The 22300-nt window shown below is 37.9% G+C and overlaps 1 protein-coding gene across 5 annotated transcripts in view; it reads left to right on the top strand.

The window, feature by feature from the left end:
• Window positions 1-22300, top strand: part of XRN1 (5'-3' exoribonuclease 1) — a 147646-nt gene that overhangs the window by 94486 nt on the left and 30860 nt on the right. For 4 of the 5 annotated variants that reach the window (XM_030934851.1, XM_030934850.1, XM_030934848.1 and 1 more), the window contains 4 exons: window positions 7364-7425; window positions 10163-10285; window positions 10714-10873; window positions 13625-13806. In XM_030934851.1, coding sequence (XP_030790711.1) covers window positions 7364-7425; window positions 10163-10285; window positions 10714-10873; window positions 13625-13806 — 527 coding nt within the window. The remainder of the gene's footprint in view (window positions 1-7363; window positions 7426-10162; window positions 10286-10713; window positions 10874-13624; window positions 13807-22300) is intronic. The other variant, XM_030934849.1, reaches the window with a different exon arrangement.

Here is a 22300-nt window from a genome sequence, read left to right as displayed (position 1 = left end):
GTTTGTTTTTATGTCAGTGCCATGTCATTTTCATTACCATAGTTCTGTAGTAGGATTTGAAGTCAGGTAATGTGATTCTTCCATTTTTGTTCTTTTTGCTCAGAATACCTTTGGCTATTCTGGGGTTTTTGTGGTTCCATGTAAATTTTAGGATTGTTTTTTCTATTTATGTAAAGAACGTCATTTGTATTTTGACTGGTATTGCATTGAATCTATAGAACCCTTTGAGTAATAGGACATTTTAACAATATTGATTCTTCCAGTCTGTGAACCTTGGAATGTCTTTCTCTTCTTTTGTGTCGTCTTCAATTTCTTGCATCAATGTTTTATAGTTTTCATTGTAGAGAACTTGTACTTCTTTGGTTAATTCCTACGTAATTAGTTTTATCTGTAGCTATTGTAAATGGAATTACTTTCTTGATATCGTTTTCAGATTGTTTCCCGTTGACATATAAAAATGCTACTGATTTTTGTATGTTGATTTTGCATCCTGAAACTTTACTGAATTTATCAGTTCTGATAGTTTTTTAGTGGAGTCTTCAGGTTTTTCCAAGTACTATTTATTTCCCATCTGGAAGATCTGTACAATGCTGAAAGTGGAATGTTGATGTCTCCAGCTATTACTATATTTGGATTTATCTCTTTCTTTAGTGCCAATAATATTTGCTCTATATACCTAGGTGCTCCAGTGTTGGATATATATTTTTTTACAATTGTTTTTATACAATTGTTTTTATACAGATGTTGTATCCTCTTGCTGAATTGACCACTTTATCATTATATAATGATCTTCCTTGTGTCTTACTGTTTCTGTCTTGAAATGCATTTTGTCTAATATATAAGTATAGCTAACCCCTGCTCCATTTTGGTTTCCATTGACATTGGATAACTTTTTCCATCCCTTTATTTGTCTACATGTGTCTTTATAGGTCACGTGTGTTTCTGTTAGGCAACAGATCATTGGGTCTTCTTTTTTTTTATCCATTCAGCCACTGTGTGTCTTTTGATTAGAGAGTTTAGTTCATTGACATTCAGTGTTACTATTGACAAGTGAGGACTTCCTCCTGCCACTTTGTTATTTGTTTTCTGGTTGTTTTTCGGTCTTCTCTTCCTCCTTTCCTGACTTCATTTTAATGAAGGTGATTTTTGCTGGTCGTGTGATATAATTTCTTGCTTTTTATTTTTTGTGTATCTGTTTATGTTTTTTGATTTGAAGTTATGAGTCTTGCAAATACTCTTATAACCCATTTTTTTATAACCCATTATTTTTAACAACTTAACACTTAACACTGCTTGCATAAACAAACAAAAAGAAAACTAATAAAAAATCTATAATTTAACTTCATCCTGCCGCTTAATAATATTTTGCTGTTTCTATTTATATCTTATTATATTGCCTATGCCTTGAAAAGTTGTCAGTTATTATTTTTCATTGGTTCATCAGTTATAATAATATAACACACCATACAGTGTTATATTATATGTTTTTCTGTGTACTTACTGTTACCAGTGAGTTTTGTGCCTTCAAATAATGTCTTACTGCTCATTAACGTTTTTTGCTTTCTGATTAATGTACTCCCTCTAGCATTTCTTGTAGGACAGATCTGATGTTGATGAAATTCCTCAGCTTTTGTTTGAGAAAGTCTTTATTTCTCCTTCATGTTTGAAGGATTTTTTTTTTTTTTGGTCAGGTATACTATTACAGGATAAAAATTTTTTTCTTTCAGCGCTTTAAATACGTCAAGCCACTGTCTTCTCACCTGTAAGATTTCCACTGAAAAGTCTGCTGCCAGATGTATTGTAGTTCCATTGTATGTTATTTGTTTCTTTTCTCTTGCTGCTTTATGATCTTTTCTTTATCTTTGACCTTTAGGAGTTTGATTATTAAATGCCTTGAGGTAGTCTTCTTTGGGTTAAATCTGCTTAGTATTCTATAACCTTCTTGTCCTTGGATTTTGATACCTTTCTCTAGGTTTGAGAAGTTGTGTGAAATTATCTCTTTGAATAAACTTTCTACCCCTCTTTCTCTTCCTTCTTTAAGGCTTAATAACTCTTAGATTTTCCCTTTTGAGGCTGTTTTCTAGATCTCGTAGACGTGCTTCATTCTTTCTTATTCTATTTTTTTTTGTCTTGTGTGTGTGTGTGGTTGGTTGGTTGGTTGTTTGTTTATTTTTGAGATGGAGTTTCACTTTTGTTGCCCAGGCTGGAGTGCAGTGGTGCAGTCTCAGCTCACCGCTACCTCTGCCTCCCAGGTTCAGGCAATTATCTTGCCTCAGCCTCCCGAGTAGCTGGGTTACAGACATACGCCACCACGTCCGACTAATTTCGTATTTTTAGTAGAGACGGGGTTTCTCCATGTTGGTCAGGCTGGTCTCAAACGCCCAACCTCAGGTGATCCACCTACGTCGGCCTCCCAAAGTGCTGGGATTACAGGCATGAGCCACCGTGCCTGGCCTATGTATTTTCAAATAACCCGTTCAAGCTCACTAATTCTCTCTTCTGCTTAATCAGTTCTGCTATTATGAGACTCTGATACATTCTTCAATATATCAGTTGCTTTTTTCAACTCCAGAATTTCTGCTTGATTCTTTTTAATTATTTCAATATCTTTGTGAAATTTATCTGATAGAATTCTGATTCTTTCTCTATGTTATCTAGAATTTCTCTGAGTTTCCTCAGAACAGCTATTTGGGGATTTTGTTTGTTTGTTTTTATTTTTTGTTTTTGTTTTTGAGGCAGGGTCTTGCCCTGTTGCTGGAGTGCAGTGATACTATTACGTCGCACTGCAGGCTCAACCTCTTGGGCTCAATCAGTCCTCCCACCTCAGCTTCCCAAAGTGCTGGGATTACAGGCATGAGCCAATGCATGTGACCAAAACAGTTATTTTGAATTCTCTGTCTGAAAGGTCACATATCTCTGTTTCTCCAGGATTGGTCCCTGGTGCCTTACTTAATTTGTTGAAGTTATGTTTTTTGCTGGACGGTCTTGATGCTTGTTGATGTTCGTTGGTGTCTGGGGATTAAAGAGTTAGATACTTCTCATAGTCTTCAAAGTCTGGGCTTGTTTGTAGCAGTCCTTCTTGGGAACACTTTCTAAGTGTTTGAAATGACTTGGATTTTGTGATCTAAGCCGTATCTACATTAAGGAGCACCCCTAGCCCAATAATTCTGTGGTTCTTACAGAATCAGAGGTACCATCTTGGTGGTCCTGGAGAAGATTCAAAAGAATTCTCCAGATTCCCAGGCAGACTCTTGTTCTCTTCCTTTACTGTCTCCCAAACAAGTGGGGTCTCTCTCTCTCTCTCTCTGAGCCACCTGGGCTTGGGGATGGGGTGACACAGGTACCCCTGTGGCCACCACCACTGGGACTGCACTAGGTCAGAGCTGAAGCCACCACAGTACTGGATCTCGCCCACAGCCCACCATACCTGGCTGTCACCTGTATTTACTCAAGATCCTAGTGCTCTATAATCAGTAGATGGTGAAACCAGCCAGGCTTTCGTCCTTCCTTTTAGGGAAATGTGTTCCCTTAGGTCCCAGGTAGATCCTGAGGTGCCATCCGGGAGATAGGGACTGGATTTAAAAACCTTAGAAATCTACCTTGCGTTGTACTGCAGCTAAGCTAGCCCTGAAACCTTGAGATACTACCCTTCCCACTCTTCCCTTCACTTTCTGCAGGCAGAGGAGTATTTCCCTGTGGCCATCACCAACCACACACGCCCATGGGGAGTACTGCTAGGCTGTTGCTAATGTTCTCTTAAGGCCCAAGGGCTCTTCAGTCAGCTTGTGATAAATGCTGCCTGGCCTGGGACTCACCCTTCAGGGCAGTGGAGTTCCCTCTGGCCCAAGGCAGGTCTAGAAATGCCATCTAAACCACATCCTGGAATTGGGGACCCTGAGAGCCCACTTAGTGCTCTGTCCCACTTGGCAGAGCTGGTACCTAAGATGCAAGACAAAATCTCCTCTACTTTTCCCTCTGTTTTTCTCAAGCAGGACTCTCTCAGCATAGCCACCACAGCTGGGCATGTGCTGGGTCTCTTACGAAGCCAGCATGTCTCAGAGTCCCATCCAAGGCACATGGGTACTACCTGGTATCGCTGCTGGTTGTTTCGGTCCCAAGGGTTCTTTAGTTAACAGGTGGCAAATCCTGCCAAGACTGGGTTCTTCCCTTGAGGACTGTAGGTTCCCTTCTGGCCCAGGGCATGTCTAGAGATGTCATCCAGGAGTGCTATGGCCTGGAATGGGGTCTCATGACTCTGACACAAGCCTTACTGAGTTGGTATCCAAGATACAAAAGTCCTCTTTACTCTTCCGTTTTCTTTCCTCAGAGAGGAATGTCTTTTGGAGCCTCAAGCTGTTTTGCCTGGGGTTAGGGGAGTTGGGGGAGTGGTGGCAAAAGCCCTCCCTTAGCTGCCCCAGCAAGAGTCTCAGTAAGTCGCATGCCTAGCAAATCCAAGGCTGCAAGCCCAACTCAGCACTAGGATGTATAGTCCTTGTGGCCTTGACAGCCTTTCAGGTTTATTTAGAGCTCCAAAGCACTTCAGTCCATGGGGGCAAGGCTTGCAGGTACTCAAGTTCCCACTGCCTTTTTTCTTGAATAAACACTCCCTAGATTGCTGCAAGCCTTTGGTTAACTTCTGTGGTTCTGAAAATATGAATTCTGCTAATTTATGCCCATTCTCTTGTTGCTTTTATGGAGGAGAGAATTTCTGGAGGTCCTTACTCTGACATTTTTGCTGATGTCCCTTCCCTAACTACTTGAGATAAATCTTAGAGTGATCCAGTTACTTTTCTGCTTATAAACACTTACCTATTATATACTCCAAATTATATTACAGGCTTTTCTTTAAAATAGGTGCAAATATTTTGTTAATATTCTCTTTTACATAATTTATATATTTATACTCTTTAAATTTATTCAGTAGTGTCTATTGTGTTCAGGCACAGTCAGGAATGAGAATCTTCATCCTGTAGTAATTATTTCTCTTCCCTTGACCAAAGTATTTCCAAATATCAGAAAATTATTCTTTATGTTCAAAATATGACTCATCTGTTACTCATTTATTTATTCAACTACTATTTATTGAGTACAAGGCACTGTTCTAGATGCTGAGGATATATAACTGAAAAGGAAGACAGATTTTCTGACCTCTTAGAGTATAATGGCGTTTACACTCTAAGATGGAGACCGATAATAAGCAAGTAAACAGTAAATCTCATAATCTGAAGTAATGATAAGTGCTATGATGAAACGTAAAACAGATTAAGAGGATAGAGTGACAGCGGTGCTCTTTTTTTTTTTTTTTTTTTTTTTTTTGAGACAGAGTCTCGCTATGTCGCCCGGGCGGGAGTGCAGTGGCCGGATCTCAGCTCACTGCAAGCTCCGCCTCCCGGGTTTACGCCATTCTCCTGCCTCAGCCTCCCGAGTAGCTGGGACTACAGGCGCCCGCCACCTCGCCCGGCTAGTTTTTTTGTATTTTTTAGTAGAGATGGGGTTTCACCATGTTAGCCAGGATGGTCTCGATCTCCTGACCTCGTGATCCGCCCGTCTCGGCCTCCCAAAGTGCTGGGATTACAGGCTTGAGCCACCGCGCCCGGCCTAGCGGTGCTCTTTTAAATTGGGTTTACAAGAACGGTCTTTCTGAGGAGATGAGATTCCAGCAGAGACCCTAATAAAGGGTTCAAGAAGGCATGAACCGTGCAAAGCTGGCTGAAGAACTTTCCAGTAGAGGAAATATCAAGTGCAGAGCCCTGAGTCTAACTTATTATATTTTATATATGCATGATACTTTATTTATCTGTATATTATAGGTAGTAAAATCTTTTAAACATTTTTCTAAAAAGCTGTTTTCAAAAAAATGTTGTGGTTTTTAACTTTGGTTTAGTTTGGTAACTGCTATACCTTTTTTAATACCAGTATCTATATGTTATTTTGGTTTATTACTCTTTAAGTTAAATACAGATTAATGTCCCTGTAATCTGATAATGATAAATATAGCATAAAGGTGTTATATTCAAATGGATTTTAATTTTTCTTCGAATTAATATTTACATAAATGTATGTAAACGATTTGAGTTACGCGGAGTTTCAGTTAGTTTTCTTTTGTGTGTGTCTCAACAAATGTTCAGTGTCCAGGCATGTCAGCTCACATTTTCTTTTCCTTTGTTTTGTAAGATTACTTTCTTCCTTTCCTCTCTTCCTTACCTCCATTACCTTCCTTTCCTCCCCTTCCTCCCCTTCTCTATTCCTCTCTCACCCTTCCTTCTCCCCTTTGTGATTCCTTCCCCTGTCTCTGATCTCATTCCCTCCCTCCCATGCCCTCCTCACTATTCCCCTTCCCCTGCTTCTTTCCTCAGTCTTTCTTTTTTAATATTCCCTCCCTCCCTCCCTCCCTCCTTATCTACCTACCTCCCTCCTTCCCTTCCTTCCTTCCTTCCTTCCTTCCTTCCTTCCTTCCTTCCTTCTTCTTCTCTTTCCACCCACCTTTTTATTTTTCCAGGCTGGCTTAATGAACAGTCTAGTGATAGAAAGTGGTAAAAATAAGTTATATTATATCTATATAATCCAGTATATCCAGTATAATAGAATATTATGCAATAATTACAAAGTATGCTTTTTGTGCTTCTTCGAATCTACCTCATGCCCCTCATATTCTTCATCTTCATATTCTGTCATTTACCAAATCCTATGAAAATAATCTCTCAAATTCATCCTTTCCTATCTCCTTCATCTTCACATCCTGTCATTAGCTGAATCCTAGAATTTTTCAAATTCATTATTTTCATTTATCCTACCATCCCCCAATTTCCCCTTAACAGGGCTATTCAAATAGCTGCCTGAGTTGGTCTTGTATTATTCTTCTATTTAGCCAATAGGCTATTGCCATATTTTAATCATCCTAAAGCACAGTTCTCATCAGATTACTACTTGCTCAAAAACTTTCTGTTATTGGCTGCCCATTGCCTACCAACTTAATATAATACCATAGTCTTCAGTAACTTGCAGATTAAGGCTCAACCTGCTTTTTTAGTTCTCTTAAGCTCTACTTTACTCCTTAACTTTCTGCTTCCATGTCTTTTGTCCCACTATTTCCTTTGCCTAGAGTACTTAACTTCTTAGTCTGCCCTTTAGAAACCTACCATCCTTCGAGGCCCAATTCAGATGCCACCTTTCCATTTTCACTACTCTTATCTAAGTGTCTCTTCTCCCCCTTATCTCTATTATAAATTCTTTAAGTTCAGAGACTGTGTCTTGAAATTCTCGTGAGTTTTTAACACAGTGCCTTGCTATTGTAAATATTTGGTAGTTTTAATTGTGCAGTAAATACTTCCATTTATGAAAATTTCTGTTTTCTTGTCTCTAGTTAAAGAAGAGGATAAGAGTCCTAAAGCTGAGTGTTGGTCCCAAAAAATGTCCAATAAGCAGGTAAGCTTCCTTAAAATCAAATTTCTGGTTACCAGTTTTTTAATGCAATTTGTGGCTCTGTAGCATTGTACTGAATTTCTAAACCTTTTCAACCAAATTTATAAGATGTGTGGCCAGAGGGTCACTGAAGTTAAGCTGACAGTCACTTGGATGGGAGTTTGTACACCTGAAGTCCCGGATTTGGAACTAGAAGCACCTGAAATCCTGATTGTCTCATTTAATAGTTAGGTGGCCTTGAGCAATTCACTTTACCTCTCACAGCCTCAATTTTCTCATCTTTAAGTGGAGATAAAAATATCAATCTCTTGGCCGGGCGTGGTGGTTCACGCCTGTAATCCCAGCACTTTGGGAGGTGGGCAGATCACCTGAGGTCAGGAGTTCAAGACCAGCCTGGCCAACATGGTGAAACCTTGTCTCTACTAAAAATACAAAAAAATCAGCCGGGCATGGTGGCATGTGCCTGTAATCCCAGTTACTTGGGAGGCTGAGGCAGGAGAATCACTTGAACCCGTGAGGCGAAGGTTGCAATAAACCCGTGAGGTGAAGGTTGCAGTGAGCCAAGATTGCGCCACTGCACTCCAGCCTGAGCAACAGTGAGAATCTGTCTCAAAGAAAAAAATTAATCACTTGTAGTTGCTCCCAGTGTATATGGTCTTTGATATGTGTGTGTGTGTGTGTGTGTGTGTGTGTATACATATATGTATACACACATAGACATTATATATGGTCTTATATATATACATAGACATATATATATGGTCTTATATATATACACACACACATAGACGTGTATAGTCTTATATATATGTTCTTATATATATACACACATATATATACCATATATATAAGACATATGGCCTTTTATATGTGTATATATACACACACCTATATATATAATATGGAAATATATATTTACATATACAGTTGAAGTACATGGAACAAAATGGCAAACTTAGGCTAAATTCTGTGGAATTAGATTGGTGTGGGGGAAGCCGAGATCATTTATGTTTTACTTTATATAGTCTCTGCTGTTTACAAGGATTATGTATACATTTTATAATGAAAGAATAACAAAGTTTTGATCTAAAAAAATTTGACATGTGTATTTATTAGATGTGTACTTTTCTGTATGCCTATCATATTTTAATATATATTTTTTTTAAATTGATCTCATAGTAATATATTTATAAACGGTGTCTTAGCTAAATATTTGGCACATAACAGGTAGTAAATGTTTAGATACCAGTAAATGGTTTAATTACTTGACTTTTAAGGCCCTCTCCTTTTGAAACTCTTATACTGTAATTTCCTTTCTTCTGGAAAAGGGATTGATAAACTTTTTGTGCAATAGACGTCTTTGGTGAAGCCCATGGACTTTTGGCGAAGCCATTATTATTCTCAGAATAGTATTTTTAGTGCTAAAATAAAATACATACGGTTTTAAAGAAAACCAGTTATACTGATATACAGTTAGAATCACCAGTGTTGTGGTTTTTGTAGTTGATTTGGGCTGCTGTAATAACAATACCATAGACTAGGTACATTTGAACAATAAACATTTATTTCTCACAGCTCTGGAGTCTGAGAAGTCCAAGATCAAGGCACTAGCAGAATAATGTCTTTAATGCTAAAAAGATTTAAAAGAAAACCAGTTATATTGAAATACAGTTAGAATCTGGTAAAGTGCCATTGTCTGGTGGGGTCTCCCTTTCTGGCTTGCAGATAATGCGTCTTCTCATATTCTAACATGATGGAGAGAAAGAGCTGTATTCTCTTTCTCTCATATAAGGACACTAATACCATCATGGGTGTTGCACCCTGAAGACCTCATCTAAACTTAATTACCTACCAAAGGCCCCACCTCCTAATATGATCCCATTAGGAGTTAGGATTTTAACAGAAGAATTTTGGGGGAATACAAACATGAAGACCATGTAAGTGGTTTGTTGCCTATATTCATAGTTGTAGGAAATGCTAAATCTCATTTAGAGGTTAATGAAGATAAAGGTGTAATTTTCCCCATCCAAGTTTATAGGCACCCTTTTCTTACGATATAAAAGGGAAAATAGCACATAAATTTTTTTGCAACAATTCATTTAGAACACTATACATGTTAACTACAAATATATTTGCACAAAAAGTTTATTCTTACTTTTTTTGTGGACTTTGGAAGGGCCTGCCAAATATGATATTAAGCTATCAAAGAGAAATGAAAGTCCAGAAGTCTCAGAAACCCAAAAGGTTGTGACTGGTTATCCAAATGCTATTGTTACAGTAAAAAACTATTTATTTGGCCGGGCGCGGTGGCTCAAGCCTGTAATCCCAGCACTTTGGGAGGCCGAGACGGGCGGATCACGAGGTCAGGAGATCAAGACCATCCTGGCTAACATGGTGAAACCCCGTCTCTACTAAAAAATACAAAAAACTAGCCGGGCGAGGTGGCGGGCACCTGTAGTCCCAGCTACCCGGGAGGCTGAGGCAGGAGAATGGCGTGAACCTGGGAGGCGGAGCTTGCAGTGAGCTGAGATCCGGCCACTGCACTCCAGCCTGGGTGACAGAGCGAGACTCCGTCTCAAAAAAAAAAAAAACTATTTAATTCAAATTCTCTTCCCAAACTTTAACACCTGGGAAGATGATTGAGTGAAATTGAATGACCATTTTTGTATATAAAACTCAGCTTTTTGTGTGTTCTTGTGTTACACTTTCATCTTCATGCCCAAAATATTTATTCTTTTAGCCTAACTCTGGAATTGAGAACTTTCTAGCATCTTTGAATATCTCCAAAGAAAATGAAGTACAGTCATCTCATCATGGGGAGCCTCCAAGTGAAGAGCATTTATCACCACAATCATTTGCCATGGTTCGTATTTTCTAGGAACTTTCTTACTATGGTAATTTCTCGACTGTTGACCATGCAGACATATCCCATGCAAGTGTTCAAACACTTCCCTCGTGGAGGCTGGTATGTTACATCATTATTGTCATCTTGTGAGGAAGCCAGGCTGCCCTGGGCAATTTAGCCATACTTTTTCTCTTTAGACCACAATTCCCCTGCTTTCCAAACATTGCTACTAGGTAACTGGGGTAAAAGTTAAGCAGGAGGATAAGTATCATTTCTATATCAGAAATGTGGGTGGTGGGTTTTTTTCAGTTTCTATCTGAATGTAGTTAGTGTCTTAATTTTTAACAATGGAATTCTTTCCAAGAAAGATCAGTAAGTTCTATAGCTCTAATGTTGACTTTCTTCTCTTCACCCTCACCATCTCCATGTGAATCATTTTCAAAAAGAAGGGAACACGGATGCTTAAAGAAATTCTAAAAATTGATGGCTCTAACACTGTGGACCATAAGAATGAAATGAAACAGATTGGTAATGAAATCCCTGTTTCCTCTATTAGAAGAGATGAATATGGATTACCCTCTCACCCTAAACAAAATAAGAAATTAGGTAAGTAAACTAAATACTATTACCAATAATATCATTTTAAAAATTCAATTCATTTGGTTCTTTTTATTGTGTACTTTTAAAGATAAAACTACTTTTATTTAATTAATTTATTTATTTTAGAGATGGTGTGTCCCCATATTGGCCAGGCTGGTCTCAAACTTCTGACCTCAGGCAATCCTCTCACTTCAGCCTCCCAAAGTGCTGGGATTACAGGTATATGCCACCACATCTGGCCCAAAACTACTTTTATTCTTAAAACTATAATTTTTATACTTGTTTCAGTTATATAGTAATGTAACTGGCCAGGTGTGGCTCATGCCTGTAATCCCAGAATTTTGGGAAGCTGAGGCAGGCAGATCACTTGAGCTCAGGAGTTCAAGACCAGTCTGGGCAACATGGCGGAAACTCCATCTCTGTAAAAAATACGAAAGTTAGCGGGTGTGGTGGCTTGTGCTACTGGGGAGGCTGACGTGGTAGGATTGCTTGAGCCCAGGAGGTGGAGGTTGCAGTGAGCCAAGGTCTTGCCGCTGCACTCCAACCTGGGCAACAGAGACAGACCCTGTCTCGAAAAAAAAAAAGAAAAGAAAAGAAAAAAAGAACAGTAATAATATAACCATGTAACCAGTAGATCTACAGTCACTAAATGTCTTCTTGTGATTACTTAATTGTAGTGTTATAGATATTCATTCTGTAGACATCCAAACCTTTAAAAGTTTGCACATTCTAGCTTTTGTCCTCAGTAATTTAAAAATGATCATGTAACTTAAATACATTATTTAACTTTTCTGAAATCTTGTTTCTTATTTATAAAATAATACATTGCAAATTACTTGTGACAGTTATATAACATGTATAAATATAAAGCAGTTAGCACTATGTCCAACACATTGTAGGTGCTAATAATTGAAACTAATATTATGTTAAAATAACCTAACCATTGTAAAAATAGAAAAATCTACAAAATCAATTAAAAATAATTAATAGAGTTAGTTATAGGAAAGTGGGTCATAATCTTAAGTCTGTAAAGCCTATAGCATAACATGTGGCACATAACTGGATTTCAGTAAATATCCGCCATATTTGTTCCTACCCTTATACTTCAGCATTTTATCTGTGTAATGATCTGCTAAAGGCAGCCAGGAAGAATGACTGATACAAAAGTGGATGTGGGCAGAAGTTTCTCAGAGAAGTGAAAAACATTTTTGAATAAGCAGATCTAAGTATATTAAAGATCAAAACCTGGAATTGGCCGGGCGTGGTGGCCCACGTCTGTAATCCCAGCACTTTGGGAGGCTGAGGCGGGTGGATCACCTAAGGTCAGGAGTTTGAGACCGGCCTGGCCAACATGGTGAAACCCCCTCTCTACTAAAAATACAAAAAATTAGCCGGACGTAGTGGCAGGCGCCACCAAGTGGCTGTAATCCCAGCTACTTCAGAGGCTGAATCAGGAGAATCGCTTGAACCCGGGTGGTGGAGGTTGCAGTGAGCCGAGATCACGCCATCACACTCAAGCCTGGGCAACAAGAGCAAAACTGTGTCAAAAAAAAAAAAAAAAAAAAAAAAAAACCTGGAATAAAAGCAGAACCTTGTCCCATTTATATTTCAATGATAATTAATTAAAAATTCCAAAAAGTATTAGGAAACTGATTATTAGTGACAGACGTTCTCCTAAAATAGAACCAAATAAATTTTAAGACAAAATTAGATAAAGATGGTCCCATTGTCAAAAACAAGTTTTACTTTGTTTCAGTATAGGGAGAAAAAAAAAAAACTCATAGGCTTTAGAGTCTTAGGGTCACTAGCTCAGAATCCAGCCCCTGTTGTAGAACTAACTGGCTCTGTGACTTTGAGCAAGCCACTTAACTGCTTTTTTAATCTATATTAGCAAGAATATATTAATTAATTCTTCAATGAGGTATGCTCTTGTTCTGTTAGTGAGTTTGTTAATCATAAAGAATGTGAACACTCAGAATTTTAAAATCATCTTCCATATAAAAACACTTAGAAGACAATTTCAAAAAAAACTTTTAATATTTCAGAGCAACAAAAATATTCATCCATGTGTCTCCGAATGTAAGGCGGAATTGCAAGAATTGAGATGGAAGCCAAAACTTCAGAACTTAAGGATTAGTTATATTTCAGCTCAAGAAAGCCATTTGTTTATTCATTCTTTTGTTGTTTTATTTTTCTCTTCTTACTTCTGCAAAACAAGAAAGCCATTTGTTTGTTCAACTTTTACCTGTAACAGTACCATGTAGTCATTAGCTGCTCAGGATTTTAATTTTTGGCAGTTAGGTACTTATCATATTTTAAAATCTTTATCTTAATTTATCATTAATCAGTTATACTCATCGAAAAACCTTTACTGAAGTTGCAATAATTTTAGGAAGTACTAAATAGTTCTTTATATCTGTTTCGTGGAAGACTCATCTTTTTAATGCACTTGGTGGCTCTATAGCATCTAACTGAATTTCTCAGGTTTTTCAACCAAATTTATAAGGTGTGTGACCAGAGGGCCACTGAAGGTAAGCTGACAGTCATTTGGATGGGAGGTTGTACTGCTAGAGTCCAGGATTTGGAACAAGAGGCACCTGAAATCCTGATTCTGTTATTTAATAATGGGCGGCCTTGAGCAATTCACTTCACTTTTTAGCAGTTTCCTGCTTGCTCTTCTATAAAACCCTACAATAAGTTCATAATTTGAGATAGTATTTTATTAATACAGATAGACTCTTTTCTCTTTTTTGGTAGCATCTTATGTGAACAAGCCTCACAGTGCTCGTGAGTACCATAATGTTCAGTCTATGGACAATGTGTGTTGGCCTGCCCCCAGCCAGATCCCTCCTGTATCCACACCAGTAACTGAACTTTCTCGAATTTGTTCCCTTGTTGGAATGCCACAACCTGATTTCTCCTTTCTTAGGACGCCGCAGGTATAGTATACTACTGTTCCATTTATATAAGTTATTTAACATTAAGCTTAAATAAATAGGTTGAAAATGTTTAGCTAGAAAAAATATAATGGGGCCTATTTTTCTTAACTTTATGAGCAGCATAGATTTGTGCTTCTTACCCTAGCTCTAATATTTATACATAACCAAAACCCTAAGAGAGACTGACAGGGAGGAACTGGGCTGCGGGTACCCTGGCAAGATTCCTCAGACTAATAGAGCCAGGGTTCTTGGCCTGCAGTAGCAGTTTTCACACTTTTTGGTCTCAGAAACTCCACACTTTTTTTGGAGGACCCCAAAGAGATTTTGTTTACTTATATCCATATTTACTGTATTCGAAATTAAAACAAAAATATTGGCCGGATGTAGTGGGTTATGCCTGTAATTTCAGCACTTTGGGAGGCCAAGGCATGAGGACAGCTTGAGGCTGGGAGTTCAAGACCAGCCTGGGCAACATAACAAGACCTCTTCTCTACAAAAAAATATAAAATTAGCCACGTGTGTTGTGAGCCTGTAGTCCCAGCTGCTCACAAGGCTGAGGCAGGAGGACAGAAGCCCAGGAGGTCAGGACTTCAGTGAGCCATGATGCCATGATTATACCATTGCACTCCAGCCTGGGCAACAGAGCAAGACCTTGTCTCTGAAATATTTATTTATATATGTATATATATAAAAAATGTTATATATATAAAATATTATAAGTAAACCTATATGTTTATTAATCCATTGTTTATTAAAAATGACTTTCACCTGATAGGCATCTGTAGAAGATTTCATCCAGCAGCTGTAGAATACACATTCTTTCCTCAACAAATGCAACATTCTCGAGGATAGACCAAATATCCTTGGATATTGGTCCAAGGATAGGCCACAAAACAAGTCTCACAAAATTCAAAAAATTAAAATTCAATCAAGTATCTTTTCTGACCATAATGGAATAAAACCAGAAATCAATAACAAGAGGAACTTTGGAAACTATATGAATAAATGGAAATTAAACATTATGTTTCTGAATGGCCATTGGGTCAATGAAAAAAGGGAAATTTTAAAATTTTCCTGAAACAAATGAAAATGGAAACACAACATACCAAAACCTATAGGATACAGCAAGAGTAGTACTAGGAGGGAAGATTATAGCAATAAATCCCTATATCCAAAAAGTACAGAAACTTCAAATAAACAACCTAACAGTGTGTCTTGAAGAATTAGTTCCAGCAGTCACACTACTGGGTATCTATCTAAAGGAAAAGAAATTGTATAAAAAACATACGTGACTTGTGTGTATATTGCAGCACTAGTCACAGTAGCCAAGATGTAGAATTAACCTACGTGTCCATCAACAGATGATCAGATAAAGAAAATGTGGTGTATGCATACACAATGGAATATTATTCAGACATTTAAAAAAGAATGAAACCATGTCTTTTGCAGCAACATGGATGGAACTGAGGCCATTATCTTAAGCAAACAACTCAGAAACAGATACCACATGTTCTCATTTATAAGTGGGAGCTAAATGTGTACATGTGGATATAGAGTGTGAAATAATAGACATTAGAGACTTGGAAGGGTTGGGGATGGGCAGGGAGTAGATGGTGAGAAATTACTTAATGGCTGCAATGTACATAATTCAGGTGATGAATATAAGAAAAGCCCAGACTTCACTACTCTGCAATAAATCCATGTAACAAAATTGCACTTGCACCCCTTACATTTATACAAATTTTTAAAATAATAACTAGAAAAGCAAGAGGAAACCAAACCCAAAATTATTAGAAGAAAAGAAATGATAAAGATTGGGGCAGAAATTAATGAATTGATACTAAAAATAGTACAAAAGATTGATGAAAGAAAAAGTTGGTTTTTTGAAAAGATAAGCAAAATCAACAAACCTTTAGCCGGACTGTAAAAGAGAGAATATCCATATAAATAAAATCAGGGATGAAAAAGGAGTCATTACATCGGATATCACAGAAATTCAAAATATTTCTAGAGACTATTATGAGCAACTATATACAGTAAATTGGAAAACTTAGAAGAAATGGATGAATTCCGAGACACATAAAACATACCAAGATTGAACCATGAAGAAATCCAAAACTTGAGTAGAACAACAACATTAACAAGATGGAAGCAGTAGTAAAAAGTCTCCTCTCAAAGTAGACCAGGACCTGGTGTTTTCACTGCTGAATTCTGCCAAACACTGAAAGAAGAGCTAGTAGCAGTTCTACTCAGACTGTTCCAAAAGCTTGAGGAAAAAAATACTTCCAAACTTGCCAGTATTACCCTGATACCAAAACCAAAGAAAGACACAACAAAAAATGAGAACTACAGGCCAATATATCTGATGAACTAGATATAAAATCTTCAGCACAGTACTAGTGAATTGAATTCAACAGCACATTTAAATGATAATTCATCATGATCGAGTGGGATTCATCCTAGGTATGCAAGGATGTTTCAATATATGCAGTCAATAACTGACACTTTAACAAAACGAAGGACAAAAACCATATGATCATTTCAATACTTACTGAAAAAGTGTTTGATAAAATTCAACATCTCTTTTTGATAACTCTCATCAAACTGGGTATAGAAGGAACATACCTCAACATAATAAACAGCAACAAACCCACAGCTTGTATCATACTGAATGGGGAAAAAATGAAATCCTTTCCTTTAAATTCTGGAAACAAGGATGCCTACTTTCACCACTGTTATGCAATATACTACTGGAAATGCTTGCCAGAGCAATTAGACAACAGAAAGAAATAAAAGGCATCCAAAAGGGAAAGGAAGGAGTCAAACTGTTCTTGTTTGTAGACAATATAATCTTATATTTAGAAAAAAACTGTTAAAATTGATAAATTCGGTGGAGTTGTAGGATACAAAATCAACAGTCAGTCACATTTCTATATGCTGACAGCAAACAATCTGAAAAATCAAGAAATTAATCCCCTGCACAATAGCTGCAAATAAAATACCTAGACATTAATCAAATTAACCAAAGCAGTGAAAGATCTCTACAATGAAAACTATAAAATAATGATGCAAGAAATTGAAGAAGATACAAAGAAATGGAAAGATTATCCATGTTCATGTATTGGAAGAATCAATATTGTTAAAATGTCTAAACCACCTCCAAGCAATCTGCAGATTCAGTGCAACCCCTCTCAAAATACCAATGACATTCTTGACAGAAATAGAAAAAAAAAAAATCCTAAAATTTATCTTGAACCACACGTGACCCTGAATAGCTAGAGCAATCCAGAGCAAAAAGAACAAAGCTGGAGACATTATACTGCAAAGTTATAGTAACCAAAACAACATGATACTGGCTTAAAAACAGACACAGAGACCAACGGAACATAATAGAGAATCCAGAAATAAATCCACATAGTTACAGTCAACTTATTTTTTATAAAGATGCCAAGAACATATATTAGGGAAAGAACAGCCCCTTCAGTAAATGGTCCTGGGACAACTAGATATCCATATTTAAGGGTATGAAACTAAATGCCTGTCTCACCATTTTCAAAAATCAAATCAAAATGGATTAAAGACTTAAATGTTAGATCTGTAACTATTAAACTACTGGAAGTAAACAGTGGGGAAACATTCCAGTACATTGATTTGGGCAAAGATAAGTAAGACATCAAAAGCACAGGCAACTAAAGCAAAAATGTATAAATGGTATCACATCAAGCTTAAAAAGCTTCTGCACAGCAAAGGAAACAATCAACAAAGTGAAAAGACAATCCACGGAAGAGGAGAAAATATTTGCAAACTACCCATCTGACAAGATATTAATAGCCAGAGTATATAAGAAGCTCAGACAACTCAGAAAAAAAAAATAATAATCCCATTTGATAGTGGGCAAATGCAGTATATGTATGTAACCTGCGCATATACCCCCGTATCTAAACAAAAGTTGAATTTTAAAAAAAATAAAATATAACTATAACAATGTTTAATGGGCAAATGATCTCAACAAACTTTTCTAAAAAGAAAACATACAAATGGCCAACAGGTATATGAAAAAATGCTCAACATCACTACATTAGAGAAATGTAAATCAAAACTACAATGAGATATTATCTCCAATTAAAATGGCTTTTACCAAAAATAAAAAACAAAAAACAGGCAATAATGGATGCTGGTAAGGATGCAGAGAAAGGGAAACCCTCATACACTGTTGGTGGAAACGTAAATTAGTACAGCCACTATGAAGGACATACAGTATGGAAATTGCTCAAAAAGATAAAAATAGAGCTACCATGTGATCCAGCAGTTCCACTTCTGGGTATAGGTCCAAAAGAAAAGATATCAGTATATATAAGAGATATTTGCCCTCTCATATTTATTGCAGTGCTATTCAGAAAAGCCAAGATACAGAATCAACCTAAGTGTCCGTCAATGGATAAATGGATGAAGAAAATGTGTGTATATATAAAAATATATATAGATATAGATATATAATGGAATATTATACAGCCCTAAAAAGAATGAAATCCTGTTATTTGCAACAACATGGATAGAACTGGAGGGCACTGTATTAAAGGTAATAAGCCAGGCACAAAAAAACCCAATGTCACATTTTGTCACTCATGGGAGCTAAAAAATTTGACCTCTTGGTGATAGAGAGTGGAATGGTGGTTATTAGAGGGAAAGAAGGGGAATGGGGACGGTATTAATAGGAGAGGAAGAGTGCATGATAATGGATACAAAAATACTGTTAGAAGGAATAAGTTCTAGTCTTCAGTAGCACAATAGGGCAACTATTGTTAACAATAATGTATATTTTAAAATAACCAAAAGAGTGGAATTGAAATGTTCCTACCACAGCAAAAATCATAAATACTTGAGGTGATGGATATCTCAGTTACTCTGATTTGATCATTATACATTGTATCCTTGTATCAGAATGTCACATGTACCCCATAAATGTGTATTATAACTATTATGTATTCATAAAATTAGAAACAAAAAAATTAATAAAAACAAAGTAAAAAATATTAACTACTTAAAAAATTTAGTTAGAAGAGTGACATTACTCTAATTTTTTTTTTTAAGAGATGGGGTGTCATTTTGTTGCCCAGGCTGGCCACAAGCAATCCTCCCACCTTGGCCTCCCAAAGTGCTAGTATTACAGGCACATGCCACCATGCCCGTCCTGCTCTACATTTTACTAATCTTTCTCACCACAATAGTAATAGGAGAAGCTAGATTCTCCTCTCTGCTTAATACTGTCAATCACTAGTTATATGTGGTTTTTTTGGTGGAAATATATGACCTCATACAGATACAAAATTAGAAAAATGAAGAGAATCTTAGTAACCTTTTCAGATAGTTTTGGCTATACTTTAATATTACATTAAAACTTTAAAGTGGGCCAGGCATGGTATCTCACGTCTGTAATCCCAGCACTTTGGGAGGCCAAGGCGGGCAGATCATTTGAGATAAGGAGTTTGAGACCAGTCTGGCCAGCATGGTGAAACCCCATCTCTACTAAAAATGCAAAAATTAGCCAGGCGTGGTTGTGCTTGGCTGTACTCCCAGCTACTCAGGAGGCTGAGGCGTGAGAATCACTTGAACCCGGGAGGCAGAGGTTGCACTGAGCTGAGACCGTGCCATTACACTCCAGCCTCGGTGACAGAGCAAAACTCCATTAAGAAAAAAAAAACACCTTAAAAGTGGTATTTTGTTTAAGGTTAGTTGTAGTGTAGAATCTTGCAGTGTGGAATCTGAAATCTTACAATAAACATTTTGTCCTCCATATACTGTAAGAAAGCAGGAAATAAGAAAAAGTAATGGGAAAAAGGGCATAGCACCTCAGTATTATCATAAGCTAGGTGCAGTGGCTCACACCTGTAAGCCCAACAACTCATGAGGCTGAGGCAGAAGGATCACTGGAGCTCAGTAGTTTGAGATCAGCCTGGGAAAGACCTCATCTCTTTTTTTTTTTGTTTGTTTGTGAGGCAGAGCCTTGCTTTGTCGCCCAGGCTGGAGTGCGGTGGCGCATGCTCAGTGCAGCCTTCACCTCCCAGGTTCAAGCGAATCTTCTGCCTCAACCTCCAGAGTAGCTGGGATTACAGGCACGCGCCACCACACCCAACTAATTTTTGTATTTTTAGTAGAGACAGGATTTCACCGTGTTGATCAGACTGGTCTTGAACTCCTTACCTTGTGGTCCACCTGCCTCAGCCTCCCAAAGTGATTAGATTACAAGTGTGAGCCACCATGCCTGGCCTAGACCTCATCTCTTAAAAAAAAAAAAAAAAAAAAAAATTTGGAGACAGAGCCTTGCTCTGTCACCCAGGCTGGAGTGTGGTGGCGCGTGCTCACTGCAACCTCCACCTCCCAGGTTCAAGCGATTCTCCTGCCTCAGCCTCCTGAGTAGCTGGGACTACAGGTGCGCGCAACCCCACCTGGCTAATTTTTGTATTTTTAGGAGAGACAGGGTTTCACCATGTTGGCCAGGCTGGTCTCAAACTCCTGACCTCAGGTGATCTGCCCATCTCAGCCTCCCAGAGTGCTAGGATTACAGGCGTGAGCCACTGCGCCCGGCCATCATCTCTAAAAAAACTTTAAAAACAGCCAAGCCTGGTAGTACCCACCTATATTTTCAGCTATTCAGGAGGCTGATGTGGGAGGATTGCTTAAACCTGGTAGTTGGTGGCTATAGTGAGCCTTGATCACACCACTGTACTCCAGCCTGGGCAACAGAATGAAGACCCCAACTCTAAAAAAATATGCATATATTATTATGAAAATAGTTTTGATCTCAGTGGCTCCCGAAAGCATCTCACAGACCCTCAGCCATCCCCAGAATGCACTTTGAGATCTACTGGCCACAAGAATGTTTTTATTCTCTTTATATCCAGTTCTTGATACCCTCTAACCTAAAACAGAAAGCAGTTTTTTTTGCCGGGCACAGTGGCTCAAGCCTGTAATCCCAGCACTTTGGGAGGCCGAGACGGGCGGATCACGAGGTCAGGAGATCGAGACCATCCTGGCTAACACGGGAAAACCCCGTCTCTAGTAAAAAAAAATACAAAAAACTAGCCGGGCATGGTGGCGGGCGCCTATAGTCCCAGCTACTAGGGAGGCTGAGGCAGGAGAATGGCGTAAACCCGGGAGGCGGAGCTTGCAGTGAGCTGAGATCCGGCCACTGCACTCCAGCCTGGGCAACAGAGCGAGACTCCGTCTCAAAAAAAAAAAAGCAGTTTTTTCTAAAATCAGGGCCACGGCAAAGATGCCTACTTTCACCACTTCTATTCAGCACAGTAACGGAAGTTCTGTTCAGAGCAATTAAGCAAGAAAAATAAATAAAAGACATCTAAATTAGAAGGGAAGAAGTAAAGCAGTATCTGTTTGCAGATGATATGATCTTATAGTAGAAAACCCTAAAGATTCCACAAAAAATCCCAATTAATAAATGCAGCAAAGTTGCAGAACACAAAATCAACTCACAGAAATCAGTTGTATTTTTATACACTAACAGTGAAAAATCTGAAAAGGAAATTAAGAAAACTATGATAGTATCAAAAGTATTTATAATAATATCAAAAATAATAAAATGCTTTGGAATAAATGTAACAAAGGAAATGATGTGCTTATACACTAAAAACTACAAAATGTTGCTGAAAGACGTAAAAAGACATAAATAGACACACACTCTGTTCATGGACTGGAAGACTTATTATTGTTATGATCTCAATACTGCCCACAGCAGTCTACAAATTCAATGCAATCCCTATCAAAATCCCAGTGGATTAGAATAGAGAGCCCAAAAATAAACCCTTGCATACATGTTCAAAGTATTTTTTGACAAGATATCAAGACCATTCAATTGGAAGTGGATAGCCAGGCGCAATGGCTCATGCCTGTAATCCCAGCATTTTCAGAGGCCGAGGCAGGCGGATCACTTGAGGTCAGGAGTTCAAGACTAGCCTGGCCAACATGGTGAAACCCTTTCTCTACTAAAAATACAAAAAATTAGCTGGACATGATGGCATGTACCTGTAATCACAGCTACTTGAGAGCCTGAGGCAAGAGAATTGCTTGAACCTGGGAGGCAGAAGTTACAGTGAGCCAGGATCACTCCACTGCACTCTAGCCTGGGCAACAGAGTGAGACACCATCTCAAAAAAAAAAAAAGAAAGAAAGTGAATGATCTTTCAGCAAATGGTGCTGGGTAACTGGATATTCATATTTTAAAGAACTTACCTAACTAACATAATATATGAAAATTAACTCAAAATGGATCAAACACCTAAATGTAAGATAAGGCCTAAAACTATAAAAGTCTTAAAAGGAAACTTAGGGCAGAAGCTTCACAACACTGGATTTGGCAGTGATTTCTGGGATGTGACACCAGAAGCACAGGCCATGAAAGAAAACATGGACAAATTGCACTTCATGGAAATGTTAATATTGTGTGCATCAAAAGACAATAACAAGAGTGAAAAAGGTA

This window comes from Rhinopithecus roxellana, chromosome 1, assembly GCF_007565055.1.
Source record: "Rhinopithecus roxellana isolate Shanxi Qingling chromosome 1, ASM756505v1, whole genome shotgun sequence".
Lineage (NCBI taxonomy): Eukaryota > Metazoa > Chordata > Mammalia > Primates > Cercopithecidae > Rhinopithecus > Rhinopithecus roxellana.
The sequence above is the reverse complement of the archived record's forward strand: the minus strand, read 5'-3'. Positions and strand labels throughout refer to the sequence as shown.